This window comes from Furipterus horrens, unplaced genomic scaffold (assembly GCF_987537825.1).
Source record: "Furipterus horrens unplaced genomic scaffold, mFurHor1.1.pri manual_scaffold_4, whole genome shotgun sequence".
NCBI lineage: Eukaryota > Metazoa > Chordata > Mammalia > Chiroptera > Furipteridae > Furipterus > Furipterus horrens.
In genome coordinates this window covers 156,293,356-156,313,787 of record NW_028327174.1, presented here as the reverse complement: position 1 = coordinate 156,313,787, position 20,432 = coordinate 156,293,356, and the positions used below count along the sequence as shown (strand labels likewise).

Genomic DNA, 20,432 nt, shown 5'->3' with positions numbered 1-20,432 from the left:
AAGCCAAAAGCAAGGCATGTATTAGGAACCACTAGCCCAGGTTGTCTGAAAAATGGAAAATTTGATTTCAGGAATTTCAAAGGAGATAAATGACCTTTCCCTAGTACTTCCTTTATGAGCTTGGTGCTCAAGGTTTGGCCTGCCTAAATGTAGCAATTATCATCTCCATGTTTACAAAGGACAGTAATGTTCAAAATTCTCCTGGTTGGTCTAACATTCAGGGAGGAAGCACAGAAACAATGGCTAAAACCATGAGCTTTGACATTAGACTTGTCTCAGTTCAAATCCTTGCTTTTTATCATTTACCAGCTATGTGAGTTTGCACATGTTATTTGACTTCTCTGTGCCTTCAATCTTCCCTCCACAGCAAAACAGATAATGATGGAACCAACTCTTGGGTTTTTGTAGGAATAAATGAGTTAGCATATGTGAAACCCTGAAAATAGTGTCTAGCACATAATAAGCACCATATAGGCATTTTCTATTACTAGTATTACTCTTAAAGTTATAAAGTACAGAAACCCAAACTCAAACTTGATTAAGGAAAAAACAAAAACAAAAAGAGGACTATATCAGCACATAAAAAAGAATGTCATCAGAACACTTTCTCCACACCTTTGCTTAGCTTCATTTATAGGTAGAGAATCCCCCAGTAGCAAGATGCCCTTTGTAACTTGCCACCTGGAACATGAGGGAGCATCTTGCCCCAAACTCCTATTATTATCCTAGAGTGTTTTCTGATTGGCCAGCATGGGTCATGTGCCCAACATGGGTTTGTGGAGAGGTAGGAGTTGGGGAAAAATCAGCCCATCCATTATACAGCCTAACTAGATTACACTGAATAGGGAAAAGGCTGTTGTCTAAAAGAAGAAATCTGAGCACACAAAAACAAAAGGTTCTACAATGAGCAAAATGGGGAATCAAGAATTGACTTCCAGTCTGTCTTGCTCTCATTCCAGTCTTTGCACCACACAACTCTCCTCTTCATAGTTCCTTTGTTGTTACCCTCATCACCACCCTGACAGGTCAATTTATTAAAATTTTTTTTCTTCTGGAAAAATATTCAACATCTGGGTGGTATTTTACCAAGAGATAACCCACCACACAAGTGATTGAATAGAAGAATACAGTAAATGCCTTGAACTGTACATTGAAGGGGAAAAAACACTTCCTTCATTATTCACATGCAGTCCCATTCCTCTGAAGAGTGACAAAGGTTTTACAGATGCTAAACGTACCCATGGGAGGAATAAATCGAAGGGTTTAAAATGTGGTCTAAGCATGCTGCTACTACTGTGAAGTAATCATTGCACACACATATGGATAAGTGCTCTATGCCAACAATGAAAACTTAAATGTCTAATCTACTTTGTGGCCTCATTTAATTTGTCCACTTATGTCACTGCAGATGCTTTTCTCCTTAGAATCATAAAATTTTAAAGCAGGAAAGGACTTTACAGATCATTTGGTTCAATCCCCTAATTTTCCAGGTGGAAACTACTAAAACCCAGAGAGGGTTATTAGCTGATAAGGGCACATAGCAGGTTTAGTGCAGGTCTAGGAAGAGAAACCACATCTCCTATTCTCCCATACCATGCCCTTTCTGAAAAACTACACTGTGTCCAAAAAGCCACACAGTGATCCAACATACTATTAATTTCTTTCTTCTCTAGTCACATGGATTGTAATAAGTGTTTGGATGAATTCTGGAAATGACACATTTATCATAAAATTTCAATAATATACACTAGTCACTACTACCAGGAGGAAATAAAATTTGGCAAAATGACAAGACACATCAGTTTGGACTGACCTTGTAAGAGGTCTACCTTTTGTGTCTTTCCATCCTCCGGTAGGAGATCAGTACTCTTGGGCTGCCCTCACACTGACCCAGGCTCCCATGAATCTGCTTCTCACCCAGAAAATATGCTGGAATTGGCTTTTCCCTGTCAAAAACTAACTTCTTCCATAAACCATTATCCCAGGACTAACATCTTTACAATTCATATTTAAAGAAGAGCTCCTGAGAAATAAGATATTAAAATTAAATTTATATGTGGATCTGCTTCATTTGGTTTTTGCTGTTGTTTTTTTGTCCTATTGTTTTGGTTTCTGCTTGTTTGTTTAATGGTCACAGTTATAGTCCAGTTATTACCTATGGAAAACCTTACTCCTTAAAAGGAATCAGCTACAACTGTCTTGCTCAATGGTCAAATCATAAAATGATTTTATATTGGATAATCATATATCCAGGGGCATAAGAGCACAGGTGATATCAAGAGGACTTTGAGTCTCCTTGCCTCTCACCCCTTCCATCATTGGCCAATGCCAAATCATTGAAAAACTCATTGACACAAATGAAACCAACTCTGAAGAGAAACAATTGCTTTAGTTCTAGATAAGCTCAATTAGCCTCAAACTATATAAGTCTCATTTTTAAAGTTTAAGTCATTAATACAATTTAAAAAAAATTTTTTTCTGTCTGTGACTTATATGGAAGGAATTAACCACAGAGCCTTTTTCTCTAGTTAAGGTCAAGAGTGATAAGTCCAGTGGCGTGCAACATTCTAGTTGTTGCGGTTTTCAATATGTTTCACTGAGATGGTTGCTGCCAGTTTAAGGAGAAAAGATATTGTGTCTTTTTCACTTTGATTCAAAGTAAAGTAGGTAGGCTTTTGGTTAAATTGTGAGAAAAGAAATAGACTGTCAAATGCTATCACAGCATAATGGATGTTATATAAAAATTAATAGAAATGCATCTGACTAATGTCTCCTCAATAATAAAAATATACCTGTATTCTGATATTTTTTTGTTAAGCGGTAACCTGAAGTTTACATTTACATTATGATTACAGCTTTTCTTTTATAAGTTGAAACACATTATTTTGGTCCATTGAGCAAACTCATTCTTATTCATTACCTTTTAAAGTTGACATTTAACTTCCACAGCTGTACAGTTGGCAAGAAGTAAAAATATATTTAATATTCAAGAGCACAGATTCTAAAATACCACACTGTTCTATTGTATGGAATGTCCTATAGCTAGGGTACATTAACTGAAAGAAATAATTGCATACAGAATTAGCAGACAATGATTGAAGGTGCCCAAGCATTTATTTCCTTGTTAATACTTATTAATCATATAAAACAAACAAGTAATTCTAGCAATTCAAACCAATAAGAGATAATTTTCTAAGGGATCATGTCTTCTAATATACTTACTAGCATAGAATTGAGAACAACTTTTGGTTCTACAGGCCTTGATGCCCTAAGTCAAATAAGATAGGAATTAACCATACCCCTTTCCCATTATAATTTGTTGTTTATAATCAGAAATAATTTATTCACTCAAGAAATGATTACTGTGCATGTGCTGTAGGTCAGGCTCTCTGTTAGGCACTAGGTATAGAGCCTACACAGTCTCCTGCTTTAGAGGATGGACTTTAGAGCAAAAAGACAGACAAGGATGTAATTAATTGCAACCCAAATGGATAGCATTAGGATAAAAGAAACACACAGTACTATAAATACCCACAAGGGACCTACCATGGGGGTTGAGGGTAGCAGTAGGAAGGGAAGCTCCCCTGGAGGAGATAGCATTTCAGATGAGACTTGATGACTACAGAGTTAAGAATGAAGGTACACATCACATCTTGCTTCCTCAAAATTTCCACTAGAACCACATTAAAGAGACTTTAAAAAATAATAAATCCACAAGAACAGGGAAAACAGGAAAATGGACAAGAGAAATAAATTTTGGAAGCTCAAGAGAAGATAGACAAATGGCCTCTGACTTAGCAGAAAGCTGAGTCCTAAATCAGCAGAGGCCTAAGGGAGAGCTATCTGAGAAGCAGTTAGAACTGCAGGCCCCAACTCCACTCCCCACTGCTGGGTTACTGCCAGCAGGAAGAGAGAAATTTATTCACTGGAAAGAGTAAAAGAGAAAGTCCTTGATCAACAACACAGTTCAGTGACCATACACAATGAACGATTAATATTGATGTCCCAGCCAATTGTCCCACTGGCTCCGAGAACACAGGCACCAGCCCTATACCCTTCAGATGGGTGAGAGCTTCCTCGGAGGAATCTGACCAACCCACAGAAAAGACTAAAATACTGCAACCAGGGCTTCCGCAAAAGAAGAAGAAGAAGAAAGGGAAATGGAAGAGAGGGGAAAGGGGAATGGTAGGAGGGAAGACAGGGAAGGGAGAAGGGGAAAAGAAGAAGGAGTAGAAGACCCACCTAGATCCCTCCAGTGAAGCTCCAAGTCAACAAGCCTCACTCACAAGGTCCAAGCCTCACCTCTTAATCATGAAAAGAAAACCAAGGATTGATTGCTGAACACCTGCGGAAAGCCCCTGGCATGGAAGACAGATACTTAGGAACAATTAATACAAACAGAAACAAGACACAATTCTTGGAGTAAATAAGAGACTTTATGCATCAAAGAAAAAAAATGAAAGGAAAACAAACTATCATTAACATCTCCTGATAAATAAGAGAAAATATTGCAGTCATGAAACCAAAAAATGGATCATATAAAAACAGAAGGAATCAGAAAACAAAAACTGAACTCAATAGGATTGAAGAAACATAGAACAAAGTATTAATAGATAGTAAAGACAAAAATTAAACAGAAAAGACAAAACAATTAGAGAAGCAGGACAAGCAATCCAACATCCAAATAAAGGATTTCCAAAAAGAGAAAACAGAAATGGGAGGTATAAATTGATGAAATAAATCAAGAACATTGCCCTGAGCTGATGATAGAAATGAGTTTCTAGACTGAAAGTGTTCACCAGTATCTGCCCCAGCTGACTTCCACAGCACTTATCATACATGCATCAGTTACTCTTCTGATTGTTTTACATACATTAACTTGCTAAATCACCACAATAACCCTATAAAATGAGTGTCTTTAACTATCATCCCCATTTTATAGATAAATTGAGGTACAAAATATGTCCACAATCTTTAAGTGGAAGGCCCAGGATTTGAAGGCAGGTAACTCATGCCCAGAGCCTACTCCACAATGCACAGGAGAGAGTACCATTGTGAAATTTCAGAATACACTACAGACAGCCCTAGCTGATTTTTTAAAGCCAGGAGTATGTACTATTTTGATAGTGCATGCAGAGCCCAACCCTGGATCAATCATCTGAGGGGAACACTATGCAGACTTCCTTCTCTCCAATACCCTGTCCTACAAATTCCAGTCCTACTAGAGGCTCTCAAATTCCTATTCCTGCCTCCAGGCTCAGCAAGAACACTGCTCTACACTTCGGCTCACTTGGAAAAGCTTTTTGTGGTGAGTTACAGGAGAAGGTGATGCTCACCTCTCATCTCAAGGAGCACAGCTTTGTGGGTTGCTAGCCAACACTTGACAACAGTTGCCTAATATATTTTTCCCAGTTCTGTAGTTATTTATGGCAGGATAGTAAGTATGAAATCAGCCCTTTTATGTTTGGAGATATTTTTATTGGATCCTCACATTTAAATAATTCTGGGCTCAAAATTCTTCATTTTTTAATGTCATGATCTTAATCCAGTGCTGCTGTTGGAAAATTAATGTCAACTTGATTATTATTTTGCCTGTTTTCTGCTGTTTCTTTTATTTCTCTAAATAATAAAGCTTTAATTTTTTGTTCCATTGGTTTTAAATTCCTGTTCCATTTGCTCTATCCAGTCTGCTTCCTCTGGTATAGGTTGCCTATAGCTCATTCCTCATGATGTTTTTGTTCTTTAGATGTGTTACGAATTTTTAAATTGAGACTTCATCTGTATTATTCCTAAAAGAGTCACCCCTACTTTTGATGACTACATAGACAGTCCATTGAAAAGGGAGGTTAAGCTGGTGTCTTCACTGTGAGTGTGGGAAATATGAGTTCAGTGCCTCTACTGCAGTTTGCTGGGCTTAACTACACTTTTTTCTCCTGGCATTTTTTTCTCCTTAAGATGCACAGCCCAGTTCTTCTACCTCTGAGACTGCTTTCTCTTAATTGGAGCTGAGGGAGAGAACTCAGGGTCCTACTGTCTATCTGTGACTGGCATTATAGATCTCAATACTGAGATCAGAGGTCTAGCAGTTTGTTTACATCAAATTCTCTATTATGTAGAACCCTGGCTATCTCATTTTCTACCGTGGGATAAAAACTGCAGTCAAAATCAATGCAAAAATCCTGCTTTGAGCGTATGATCTAAGTTTGCAAACTCAAAGACCCTTTCAGCTCCTATCTAAGCCTGGCCCATTGAGATTCAGCTCCCACCCTGGACTGGACCAAGACTCCCTCTAGAGACTGCATCTCTTGCCTTCTGCTCTACCCCTTTATATTCTTGAGAGTTTCTCAGAGTTTTAATACAGTTATCAAAGTCTGCCTCTGGATTCATTATGCCTTCCCATATCTTTGCTGGAAATTCCAGATTTCAACGTAAAAAGGGAGCCAGCAGGATGTTTTTAGCTCATTGCCTTGATGGAAGACAGGAGTCCACCCTCCTCAAGGATCATTTTGGGACTACTCCTTGTGGCCCTTCTGGCCCACTTAGAGGTGCTGCAGCAGGGTGTGGAGGATGCAGGCCAGGCTGTCTAAGGGTTAGAACCTACAGGGTTAAAATACCTGACCAGAATCACAACAGGTTACTGTGAAATGGGGTGGGACTCCCCACCACCCCCTACCTCAGGCAGACTCTGCAAAAATAGCTTAGTTCTAATGCCAGGCAGTTTTCAAAGGAAGTAAAAACATTTAATTTGCTGGTGATGACACAGACTCATATCTTTATAATGCACAATTCAATACTCAGAATTTTGTCATGCTTGTAAGTACCTGTAGTTCCATATCATTTTTCTCTACATCATTACAGAAATTATGAAAGTGTGTATTCTTTAGAAAGATAAGTGGAAATTTCTTCTCTGTAGCAATAAGTCATGCCACCCCAAAAATAAATTAATTTCTTTCATTGGCAAAGTTAGTGGTCTCCTGCTCTACAGTCAATTCTCTTTACTCACAGTGATGTTCCGTGAACTTATCACAAATACTGAACTAGCAAATGCTGAACCATTGCTCTTAAGAGAAATATGGGATTAGATTCTTGAGAGCCTCTGTTTATATTTTCAGTAACCAATCAATACATAACTGGTCTTAAGTGTGTTTCTGTTTAAAGACACCTTATTTAATATATATTGTTGATTCATTAACATTGAACTCAAAGTCAACAGCATTACAACTCATGCCTCAAGGAAGCTTAATATAACATAAGTATTTTCTCCACATCACAGCCTGTTGTGTTTATAAAAATATTAGATAGCACTTTACCACTGTACTTGGGAGCCACTTCGCACAGCATATTCATCAGTTTAAAAAAAAAACAAAAAAAGTCAGTAAATGGACCTTGAAAAGGACACTTGCTGAAACGAGAAGGCAGAGCCTTACCTTATTCAACCCAAGCTTGGGAAACATGTGCATTGGGTGGCTCAAATTTTTCACCATACCGTACATGTTTCTGAATGACTGCAATAGCACCCCAAGTATTGATTTGGGGGTTATAAATAGATTTTTGTAAGAGAACTTCTAAATATGGACTCCACAAACAATATGGTTTGATTATTATTTATTAACATTATACATATTGATAAAAATAAAACAATTTTTTGTTAAAGAAAAGAAGTCTGTAAACTGCCACATAAAGAGTATTTTGTTGACTTTGGTATGCCCCCTAACCCCTTCAGTTCCGCAAATGAGCCTCCTGAATCATTAACAAACAATCTGCAGCAGTTAAAGGACTACTTACATTTTATGCCGATCTGGTGGGTGTGTAGTAAAGAGAGCTCCAAAGCCTGTCACAGGCAATCCAGTGTCCCTGGAAACAAGATATCAATTTTTAGAAACATGTGAGGCTGACATTTATAAACTATCAAAACCATGGAAGACTAATTTGGGGTTGAATTTTTATGATAATTATTTTTAAAGGATTTTCATGTTTGCAACTTTTATGAACTTTGCAAAAAAATGTCCCAATGTGTAAATGAAATTGTCAGCATTTTGTCATTACTCTGACTGCATTTTCCAATAATTACAATATAAGACAAAGTCTATATCACACACATCCATGGAAAGGTACTGTGCGAGGTTGCAGGACTACAAATATGACTAAGAAACAGTTCCTACCCTCAAGAAACCACCTCAGGGAAACATACATACATATAAATAACAAGAATGTAAGTCCAATTGTTTTATAGAACATAAATAAAATGCTCAGAGGACAAGGAAATAAGAACAATTAATTCCAATTAATAACAGCTTACCTAATTCTTAATGCACCTCGGGCAACATTTCTAGGCACGTTTTATACTTTATTTCATCTAAACTTCAGAAAAACTCTATGAAGTAGATACTTTTATAATTCCCATCTTATAGTGAATGAATTGAGGACTATAGACAGACACCAAATAACTTTCATAAGTAAACTGTGGAGCTGGGGTTCAAACCTAGATAGTCAGAACCCTCACCAGAAAAAACATGTAAAGAGGAAATGACATTTCCACTGGACCCCGAATGAATAGTGCTGATTGGCAAACTGAGGGAAGGGAATTCCAAATATGAGAAGGAATGCTATCAACAAAAAGCATGGGAGCTTGAGCTGTGTTCCTATAATGTGCCACTACACCTCTTCAATACCTAAATAACTCCCTTCCTGTGTGTGCCTATTCTCTAAGCAAAGAGAAATATTAAGAATACCTTTCAATAATCCCAGAGCTCATTGTTTCCTCATTCAATAAAGCCTTGCTTTTTACTTGAGCCAATTCTGTGTTTAAAAAAACTTGTGCCATTTGTTCATGTGTCTCTGAAATCCAAATCTGGAAAAAAGTAGAAGCCATACATAAGAAAAATTAATTAATTGTAAAAAAATGGTCAGTTACTAAGACATATTTTTATTGAACTACAGTTTAGTTGTTGACTCCATTGACATTAAAAAATAAGTGATATCTCATAGCAGTTAAATATTTCATCATAAATATGTAAAAATGGCAATTTCTTACTATATATTTTTTTTCTTACTATATGTTGTTGGAAAATAAAAATCAAGGTAGTTGTTTCTATGAAATAAAAAGTGAAGCATTTGACTAAATATTAATTATAACTGCTTTCTGCTCTCTATTTCCTTTCCAAGGTTAATATATTTTAATTTCCCTAAGTAAGGAAGTGTTTATAGCAATCACTTTGTAAACTGAATAGGACTTCAGATATAATCATCATCATCATCACCATCATTATTGTTATCATCATCATTATCTATTTTCTATCACAGAAGATAAATCAATGAATTATCAAGTAATTATTACTATGAAGAAAATCTGCAGATTGTAAAATGTACACAAACCAATTGCAAATGCATCATGGGTACCATCTAGGGGATCTTGAGAACAAAAATAAATGGTGAAGATTGAATATTTTCATACAAAACTCTAGAATATCACAAAAGTGGAGGTTCACAGGAGAGCGGCAGAACTCACCACCACCACGAGAACCCATTACTTTTCCTGTACCTGAAGACTAGGTTCTCCAATACATCCAATGAAGCCTCAGATCACATTAATCCAATTAGATAGGGTTTTTTGTTTGTTTGTTTGTTTTTATACAGAGTACTTTCTTTTTTTAAAATAATTTTTTGGTGGTTATTCCATGGTTTTATTATTTCCAAGGGAAATCTGTTTTGCAAAGCATTTTGCTGCATGCCCTACTATGTGTAGGGCACTATGCCAGGGGAATAATATAAAGATGACTGAGACATAATGGAATTATGTACAAGACTGTCTCACTTCTTTAGATTACAGTCTTTTCAGAATTATGTATGAGTTCACCTTAAGAGCTGGGCATATCTTCCAATAATGTTGTTGTTGTTCAAGATATCTTTGAAATCTCTCTTTGGAATTTACCTTTAGAACCCTTGGTACATTTCGCTGAAGATTTTTTATACTTTTGGTATTCATTCGTTTTTTGTTTTTCTAATTTTTAAATTCTACTGTTGTTCAATTACAGTTGTCCCACTTTCTCCCCCATTGCTCTCCCCTGCCCTGCCTAAACCCCCGACTCACATAGTCAGTCCCCACCCTGTTGTTCATGTCCACGGTTCCTTTATACTTGTTCCTTGATGAGACCTTTCCCCTTCTTTCCCCCATTATCTCCCTCCTTCTCCGGTCACCATTAGTTTGTTCCTTATTTTCATGTCTCTGGTTCTAAGTTGCTCATTTGTTTGTTTTGTTCATTGTGTTCCACTTATAGGTGAGATCATATGGTATTTGTCTTTTGCCACGTGGGTTATTTCACTAAGCATAATACTCTCCAGTTCCATCCATGCTGTCACAAAGGATAGGAGTTACTACTTTCTTTCTGCTGGTAGTATTCTGTTGTGTTAATGTACCACAGTTTTTTGATCCACTCCTTTACTGATGGGCACTTAGGCTATCTCCAGCACTTGGCTATTGTAAATAGTGCTGCAAAGGTTCTTCTGAATTGGCGCTTCAGGATTTTTAGGGTATAATCCCAGCAGTGGAATCACTAGATCAAAAGGCAGCTACATTTTTAGTTTTCTGAGGAACTTTCATACTATTTTCCACAGCGGCTTTACCAGTTTGCATTCCCACCAACAGTGCACTAAGGTTCCCTTTTCTCCACATCCTCGCCAGCACTTGTTCATTGATTTGTTGATGATGGCCATTCTGAGTGGTGTGAGGTGGTATCTCATTGTGGTTTTGATTTACATCTCTCTGATTGTTAAGAATGTTGAGCACCTTTCATATGTCTATGGGCCCTCTGTATATCCTCCTCAGAGAAGTGTCTGTTTAGGTCCTTAGTCCATTTTTTAATTGGATTGTTTGTCTTGCTGGTGTTGAGACGGATGAGTTCTTTATATATTTTGGAGATCAACCCCTTGTTTGAGGTGTCATTGGCAAATATGTTTCCTATACAGTTGGCTTCCTTTACATTTTGCTGATGTTTTCTTTAGCTGTGCAGAATGTTTTTAATTTGATGTAGTCCCATTTGTTTATTCTTTCCTTTATATTCCTTGCCCTGGAGATATATCAGTGAAAGTATTGCTGTGTGGGATATCTGAAATTTACTGCCTATATTTTACTTCCTCTAGGACTTTTATGGCGTCATGACTTAATATTTGTCTTTTATCCATCTTGAGTTTATTCTGGTGTATGGTGTAAGTTGGTGGTCTAGGTTGTTTTTTTGTTTTTTGTTTTGTTTTGTTTTTGCATGTACCTGTCCAGATTTCCCAACACCATTTATTGAAAAGGCTATTTTTACTATATTTTATGCTTCTGCTCCCCCTTTGTCAAATATTAATTGACCATAGAGACTTGGGTTTATTTCTGGGCTCTCTATTCAGTTCCATTGACCTATGTGTCTGTTCTTATGCCAGTACCAGGCTGTTTTGATTACAGTGGCCTTGGAATATAGTATGATATTAGTTATTGTGATCCCTCCTACTTTGTTCTTCTTTTTCAAAATCGCTGAGGCTATTCAGAGTCATTTATGGTTCCATATAAATTTTTGAAATATTTGTTCTATAGCTATGAAATATGTCATTGGAATTTTAATAGGGACTTCATTGAATCTATAGGTTGCTTTGGGTAGTATGGACATTTTAATGATGTTAATCTTCCAATCCTTGAACACAGTATATGCTTCCATTTATTTGTCTTCCTTAATTTCTTTCTTCAGTGTTCTGTAGTCTTCTGAGTACAGGTCTTTTACCTCCTTTGTTTATTCCTAGGTACTTTATTTTCTTGTTGCTATAGTAAATGGGATTTTTTTTCCTAGTTTCTGCTTCTGTAATTGCATTTTTGCTGTACAAAAATGCCTTCGATTATGAATATTGACTTTGTATCCCACTATTTTGCCAAGTTCACTTATTAGGTCGAATAGTCTTTTGGTGGAGCCTATAGGGTTTCCTATGTATACTACCATTTTATCTGCAAGCAAAGATAGTTTAACTTCCTCCTTTCCAATTTGGATGCCATTTATTTCTTTTTCTTGTCTGATCACTGTGGCTAGAATTTCCAATACTATGTCAATAGAAGTGGTGAAAGCAGACACCCTTGTGTTGTTCCTGATGTTAGGAGGAAAGCTTTTAGATTTTGCCCATTGAGTATGATGTTAGTTGTAGGTTTCTTGAATATGGCCTTTATCATGTTGAGGTTTATTTCCTCTGCTCCAACTTTGCTGAGTGCTTTTATCATAAATGGGTGCTATACTTTATTAAATGCTTTTTAAGCATCTATTGATATGATCATGTAATTTTTGTTTCATCTTGTTTATGTGGTATATTAATTTATTGATTTGTGAATATTAAACCACCCTTGCATCCCTGGGATGAATCCCACTTGATCATGGTGTATGATCGTTTTAATGTATTGCTGGATCCAGTTTGCCAATATTTTGTTGAGGATTTTAGTATCTATGTTCATCTGCGGTATTGGCCTGTAGTTTTCTTTCTTTGTTGTGTCTTAACCTGGTTTTGGAACTAGGATAATACTGGACTCATGAAAAGAGTTTGGGAGTCTTTCCTCTTCTTACATTTTTTGGGATATTTTGAAAAGGATAGGAATTAGCTCTTCCCTAAATTTTTAGTAAAATTCACCTGTGAAGCCATCTGGTTCAGGACTTTTGTGTACCAGGAATTTTTTGATTATTGCTTCAGTTTCTCTAGTTTTTAATTGGTCTAGTCAGGCTTTCTGCTGCTTCTTGATTCAGTTTTAGATAATTATGTTTCCAGAAATTTGTCCATTTTACCCAGCTTGTCAAATTTCTTGGCATGTAGTTGTTCTTAGTGGACAATTCTTTGTATTTCTGCGGTATCAGTTGTAATTTCTCCTCTTTCATTCCTGATTTTATTTATTTGTGTCCTGTATCTTTTTTTCTTGAGGAATCTTGTTAAAGGCTTATCAATTTCATTTATCTTTTCAAGGAAGCCATTCCTGGATTTATTGATCCTTTGAAGTTTTCTTTTAGTCTCTATGCCATTTTATTTTGCTCTGATCTTGATTATTTTCTTCCTTCTATTCATTCTGGGATTTGTCTGTTGTTGTTCCTCTAGTTCTTGTAGATGTAGGGTTAATTTGTTTACCTGAAATTTTTCTATCTTTTTTAGGTAGACCTATATTGCTACGAACTTCCCTCTCAGGGCTGCCTTCACTGTGTCCCATAGGCTTTGTGCTGTTGTGTGTTCATTTTCATTTGTTTCCAGAAACTTTTTGATTTCTTCCTTGATGTCATTGTTAACCTATCCACTGTTTAATAGCATGTTATTCACTCTCTATAAATTTGAATGTTCTTGAGTTTTTCCCTTGAGATTCATTTCTAGTTTCAAGCCACTGTGATCCAAGAGAATGCTTGATATGGTTTCAATTTTCTTGAATTTATTGATGCTTGTTTTGTGTCCTACCATGTCATCCCTTTGAGAATGTTCCATGTACATTTGAAAAGAATGTATATTTTACTTCTTTGGGGTGAAAACTTCTGTATATATCAATTAAGTCCATTTGATTTACAGTGTCACTCAGTGCCACAATATCCTTGTTGATTCTTTGTTTGGAAGATCTACCCATTGTTGTCAGGGGAGGGGGATGTAAGTTCCCTGTGAGTGTGTTGCTGTTGATACTTTCTTGAAGTCCTCCAAGATTTTCCTTATATATTTGGATGCTCCTATGTTGGAAGCATAGATGTTTACATGGTTATATCTTTTTGATAGATTCTTCCCTTAGGTATTATTAAGTGCCCTGCCTCTTTTTATGCTACTCTGGCTCTTTTTTTCTCATGTCCATTTGCTTGGAATACTTTTTCCATCCCTTCATTTTAAGTCTGTGTAGATCTTTTGTTCTGAGGTCGGTGTCTTATAGACAGCATACATGCAGGTCATGTTTTCTTATCCATTCAACTACCCTATGTCTTTTGCTGGAGCATTTAATCCATTTACCTTTAAAGTTATTATTGATAGGTACTTATTCATTGACATTTTTCCCTTTGTACCTGTGTTCCTTTCTCTTTCTCTCTCTCTTTTTCTTCATCTTCTTATAGCAATCCCTTTAGCATGTCTTGCAATGCTGGTTTGGTGGAGATGTATTCTTTTAGCCTTCTTTTGTCTGGGAAACTCCTTATTTAACCTTCCATTTTGAATGAGAGCCTTGCTGGGTAGTAGTCTTGGTTGCAGGCCTTTGCTTTTTATTACTTGGAATATTTTTTGCCACTTCCTTCTAGCTTGTAGTGTTTCTGCTGAGAAATCAGCTGAAAGCCTTATTGGAGCTCCCTTGTATGGTATTAGCTGTTTCTCCTTTGCTGCCTTTAAGATTCTCCCTTTATCTTTGAATTTTGCATTTTAATTATGATTTATCTTAGAATGTGCCTCTATGGGTTCATCTTGATTGGGTCCCTCTGTGCTTCCTAGACTTGCCTGACCTTTTCTCTCTTCAAGTTAGAAAAGTTTTCTGTCATTACTTTTTCAAACAGGTTTTCTATCCCTTGATTCTCTTCTTCTCCTGCTGATATCCCTATTCGTCGGCAGCCGTCCGTCTCGAGAGACGATGGTGTAGCTTCTTAAGAGTCTATCTGCACCGCCGAGAATGGCTGTGCAGTCCGACTCGGGAGTGACACAATATCTGTCTCCTCCCGTGTTGAATCAACATCTTGCGATGACGCTGGAGTGTCCTCTCCAGTAAAGCTGAAGCTACAGAGCCTGGGCAGGGTGATATGGAGGGTCTGCTGTTGCCCATGCAGCAGACCCCCCCTCTCTTCGCAGCTGAAGGGTCCAAGGGAAAGACGGAGTCAATACAGCTTGGCTTCAGGTGCGCCGCAGGAGTTGCCGGTGTTGACTACAACGTCAAACCGCCTTAGGGACTCCGGCTCCGGATTTTCTGTCGGGGTTTACTCCCTTAGCCTTTCCCCTGAAGAGGTATGCCGCAAGGCAGCGGAGGTGATATCCCTATTATATATATATTATTATTATGTTTCATTTTGTCCTGCATCTCCCTTAACCCCTCTTCATTCTTTTTTAGTCTTTTTTTATTTTGTTGCTCTGTCTGGGAATTTTTTTCTACTTTATCCTCCAGCTTACTAATTTGATCCTCTGTTTCATCTAACCTGCTTTTAATTCCATCTACTGTCTTCTTTTCAGATATTGTATTTTTCATTTCCTTCTGGTTTCTATTGATATCTTCTGTGTCCACTTTCATGCTGGTAGGTCACAGTAAGTTCCTTGTATCTTCCCTGGAATCCTTTGTAGTTCTCACTGAGCAACTTGAGTTTCCTTATAACCATTATTTTGAATTCGATGTCTGATAGTTTGCTTGCCTCAATTTTGTTTAGCAGTCTTTCTGGGGATTCCTCCTGTCCTTCCATTTGGGAGTTGTTTCTTTGTCTCCCCATTTTAATTTAGATTGGTCTGCAATTTAGATTGGTCTGCTTTGCCTCCCTGTCTTCATAGTATGACCTTCTGTGTTAGGAAACCTGTGGGACTTAGTGGTGTAGTCCCTTTGAGTTCCTGAATTTGATGCTCTTGGGCTGTCCTTTATGCTGTTTATGTGAGCTCTCTGGTTGTAGTCAGGTTTCGGTTGTTTTTGGATCATTCTTTGGTAGGTCCTTCCCTCCAGTTGGCTGACTGAGAGTCACTCCACCCACCACGTCTTATATATTGTTGTACAGGTGCTGCCAGAACAAAACCAAACAAACCCACACCCACAAAAATAACTCTCACCCACAACCGCACTATTAGCAGCAAATAAGCCAATATTAATAAAAGTGTAAAGAGATTAAGACTATTATAAGAAAGGAATAACAAATAGCAGATGACTGAAATAAAAAGTGATTTTGTGAGAGTGGGGGGAAGACAAATAATAAGAGTAGGGAACAGAGATAGGGCAAAGAAAGAAAGTAAAATTTACATCATAAGGAAAAAAGGGAGGAGTGAAGGCAGAATGTAGTAAGAGAAGGGAAGCATATAGTATTAGGTTTAAACCAGAGTTTTTATAAAATATATGGAGAGAGAGAGAGAGAGAAGATGAAGAAGGAGGAAGAGGAGGAGAAGGAGGAGAAGAAGAAATAATAACCAAAAAATTATATATGTAAAAATATTAGGGACATAATTGGAGAAAAGATCCCCCACAGCACTATCAACAACAAATGAGGTAAGATTTATATTGGTGGGTTGGGACTAGGAGGAGGAAAAAAAAAGAAATGCTTGAAGAGATGTCTAGAGGAAAGATAAGTTATTTTGGGAGGACAGAGGAAGAAGGAATACTGAGAATGAGGAATGAAAACCAGCCTAAGATAGGGAGAAATTAACATTTAAAATGAAAAACAGAAAGGGCAGGAGGAAGGCAAAATGGAGTAAGAGGGGAACAGTAAAACTTGATATTTGAAATACAAAAATAGTGACTATCTAGAAATAAGATTTATGAAATGCAACAATAACCATCTTATCTGCAACTAATGAGCAAAGACTGATAAAGGTGAAGAGAGAATAAGGGTATTTTAAGAATGGGGAAAAGAATGTGAGATGACCAATGACAATCACAAATAGTTTTGAGGAGCTGAAGCGGAGAGAAATAGTAAGTGCAGATTAGAAACAAGTCGCAGCAAGAGTGAAAATAGAATTTAAATCCAAAATAAGAAAAGCAAGGAAGAAGGTAAAATGGAATAAGAGAAGGGAATAGCAATATACGAGATTTGAAATAAACTATAATATAAAATCCAGTGACGTATTAGGCCCAAGCTTGAAAGGCAAGATCTGAATGTTAAAGAACTATGCAGGAGAGAAGATAGTGCCTTGTTGTGCTTGTCTCTATTCTCTCTGCTCTGCTGGGTTTAGTAGGTCAGGGCCAAAGAACAGTGTAGCTCATAGGGCCTGGTAGAGGCTCCTTTCAGAGCTTTTTCTTCTTTCCCCAGAAATGCACACAGCAGGGGGCTCCTGAGCCTGGTCTCACTGATCTGCAGAGCCTATAATCCCACAGGTGGGGGGGTTGAACCCACCTGTCTGTGGCAAACCTCAGACATTCAGCTCCTGGCCGTCCAGTCCCCAGCCTGCTGCCCTCTTGCAGGAGACTTCACTCTCTACAGTGCCCTGCTCACCAGCCATGCTGGTTTGGGCCTCACAGCCCCTTCAATGTGACTCTATCCCTCTGAGTTCTTTGTTGGGAAAGATGCTACACATCTAAGTCTTGCCTTAGTTCCTCTTTTAAAAGAGTTTCTGTGTGGCCCCTGTGTTGTAGCACTGAACCCTGGGGGGCCTGTACTCCACATGCTTCCCCCCCACAAAAAAAAAATCACAAGGTCTCTCTCAGTCAGGGCTGGCCACAGCCTGTCAGAGCCTTCCATGGTTTTAGATAAAGTTTCTCTCTGGGTCTTTCCTGATGGCGCTGGGTAGAGTCCCACAGCAATACTATAACACGGGGTGGTGGCAGGGTGTTCTCTCCGCTTCCTCCAGTGATTCTCAGCCTTGGGCAGGTCTGCTCCTGCCATGCTGGTTCTGCAGCCAGCACTTCCCCAACCATCTCTCTTTGCCCCAGGAGCTTGCAGCTCCTGAGCTGATCATCAGCCAAGCCAAATCTCTGCTGTTGGAAGTGCTGGGCTGGGCAGCAGTTGCTCCACTAAGGAGAGCCCCAGCCACCTGCTCCTGAGTGCTCTTGCCCACTCAGGCGCAGCCCCCCACCCCGCACTCTCATCCATGTACACACTCACTCACACATGCTCTCACTCACTCTCCACTGGATTTTCAAGTTGATTGCTCTGTGGTTTAGCTGCAAGACCAGTCTGGGTCTGGGAGCAAGTGGATGGAGCTTCTAGGGTACTCTGCAGCCATCTTGGATCCTCACCCAACCCCCCATTATTTATAGAGAGAAACCACTGTTTAGAAAGTTGAAGACTTTGCTATCGTAGCTATAGTCATAAGCCTCTGGTCTACTTTGGGTCAGTATATTAAGTCTCTGCAATAATTAGGAATCTCTCCAACACAAAGCAATTTTAACTACAGTCTCTGGCCCTGCTTCCCTAGTCTACACCATGGCTCTATAAATCCTGGCTCCCAGTCCAGTTTTCCAGCTCTGATTCCTATATGCTCAGCTCAACCACTCCTCTTCTTAGATTCCCAAGTTCACAAGCCAATAGTAGAGGACACAGTATTGGGCTTCATATTTTACACTTTGACAAAAAAGGAGACATATCTTTGGGGGGAAAATTACTAGCCACCATTTTGTTTTAAGGTTTAACTTTGACCCCAAAATTTACCTTAGTTATGCTTTGTTCATTTTTGGGAGTGAAAAACTTCAACAACTCAATCAACATCTTTAAAAATTTATGAAACAAAGATATTGCCAAACATGAAATAATAAGAAGTAAAAAAAGCAGATGATAGTAGCGTTAGTGAAGATTAAGTTTATTGAGTGCTTATTCTGTGTCAGACACCACATTAAGCATTTTGTATGCATTACTTTATTAAATACTCAAAGCAATCCTATGACTAATGTGTATCAATCATAGCTGTAGGAGGGAAAGAACAATAAAATGGGGAAGTGAGGAGAGTTTAGTAAAGGATGTATTCATAAAAGTGTGGGCAGCATTCAGAAAATCAACAAACTAAGTTGAAGTGCCATGAGGATAGCAATAGTTGGGAGCCATAAGGTAGGGGCAGTTACTACAACCAGAAAGACCTATAGCTTTAAAAAGAAAGGGCTATCTGATAGTTTTGGCTTTCAGAACAGACACAAAGTGTTTTAGTCTATAGGTGCTGTTGTTACAAATATTGTAGACTGTGAGGCTTATATACAACAGAAATTTATTGCCCTGGCTGGTGTGGCTCAGTGGACTGAACACTGGCCTGCGAACTGAAGGGTCGCCGGTTCGATTCCCAGTCAGGACACATGCATGGGTTGCAGGCCAGGTCCCCAGTTTGGGGTGAGTGAGAGGCAACCACACATTGATGTTTCTCTCCCTCTCTTTCTCTGTCCCTTTCCCTCTCTCTAAAAATAAATAAATAAAATATATTTTTTAAAAGAAGGAAATTTATTTCTCACAGTTTGGAAGCTGAGAAGTCCAAGATCAAGAGGCTGACAGATTCAGTGTCTGGTAAAGGCTATCTTTTCACCATGTCCTCACATGGCAGAAAGGGGAAGGGAGCTCTCTGGGGTTTCTTTTATAGGGGCACTGACCGAGTTTATGAGGGCTCCCAATGAATCACCTCCTAATACCATCACATTGGAAGTTAGGATTTCAGTATTTAATTTTGGGGGACCCAAACATCCAGTCTCTATAGCACACAGCCACTGCCAAACCATGGTTCTGCAGGGAGGAAACCATAGGATTAAATGTCGCAGCTAATGTTCCTCCCAAGAGGAAGCCAAAGGGCAAGGGACCTCATTGATGCAATCCATAAAGGTCAGCCTCCTTGGCACAGAGCAGTTGAGAAGGGTAGAGAATGACTCTGGAGGGAGAAAGGGAAAAAAACTTGGAATAGTTTATCTTCATTTTAAGGGAAAACTGACGTTGAAAGGGATTAAGTAATACCCATGTAAATAAACCATTGAGAAAGTAAATTTTCACAATTCAAAACTCATGCAGTCTGACTCATTCATTCATTCACCCATCCCTGAAGTGTCAGACATCCTAAGTTCTAGGGCTAGATAGTAAATTCCAGAGACTATACTGACTATAGCTTAGTAAGTTATAGTCATGGGAATAATGGTAATAACAATAGCTCATAGTCAGACACAACTCAAAATATTTTCACACCACATGCTCATGAAAACTCTACTATTCTCACATTATACCTGAGGAAATGGATTGTTTTAGACTCAACCAAAGTTACAACCTAATAAGTGGTGGAGTCAAGAATGAAAGAGAAGCCATCTGACTCCACAGCCTACTCTTAACCTCTGTGTTCTCTGTATCACAGGCAAATGTTATTCCCCAACATGAGACTTCCTGTCCTCATCAGTAATGGATTCCAAAATTTCCAAAATTTTAGTTAGGACCATGGTGTTTCAGACTACATTTTTCTAGTCTTCCTTATACTTAAATATGACCAGTAACTGAACTGGTTCTGGACAGCAGAGCATAAGTGAAAGTAATCTATACAACCTCCAGGAAAGGTCCCTCTTCTGTTTTTAATTTCTCTTGCATGGAATGCAACCATAATGACAGGTTTCCAGCAACTGTCTTGGGCCCTACCCAAAGGAGAGCAGAGCAGAGAGCTGGAAGAAATGAGTCTCTGAAAATCTGTGGAAATTCCATACCAGTCCTGGCCTGCTCTCCTCTAGACTTTTTACATAAAAAAATAAAACCTTATGTGAACAGCCACTGTTGATTTGTGGTTTCTGCTGCATGTAGGCAAACCTAATCCTATACCATCTTAATGTGAAAAATCACTTTTGGTCTAGAAAT

At 38.3% G+C, this 20,432-nt stretch overlaps 1 protein-coding gene across 2 annotated transcripts in view; it reads right to left on the bottom strand.

The window, feature by feature from the left end:
- Positions 1–20,432, bottom strand: part of CFAP95 (cilia and flagella associated protein 95) — a 96,250-nt gene that overhangs the window by 30,409 nt on the left and 45,409 nt on the right. For both annotated transcript variants that reach the window (XM_090274165.1, XM_090274166.1), the window contains exons 3-4: positions 8,733–8,851; positions 7,786–7,854 (exon numbers count right to left, since the gene is read on the bottom strand). In XM_090274165.1, coding sequence (XP_090130291.1) covers positions 7,786–7,854; positions 8,733–8,851 — 188 coding nt within the window. The remainder of the gene's footprint in view (positions 1–7,785; positions 7,855–8,732; positions 8,852–20,432) is intronic.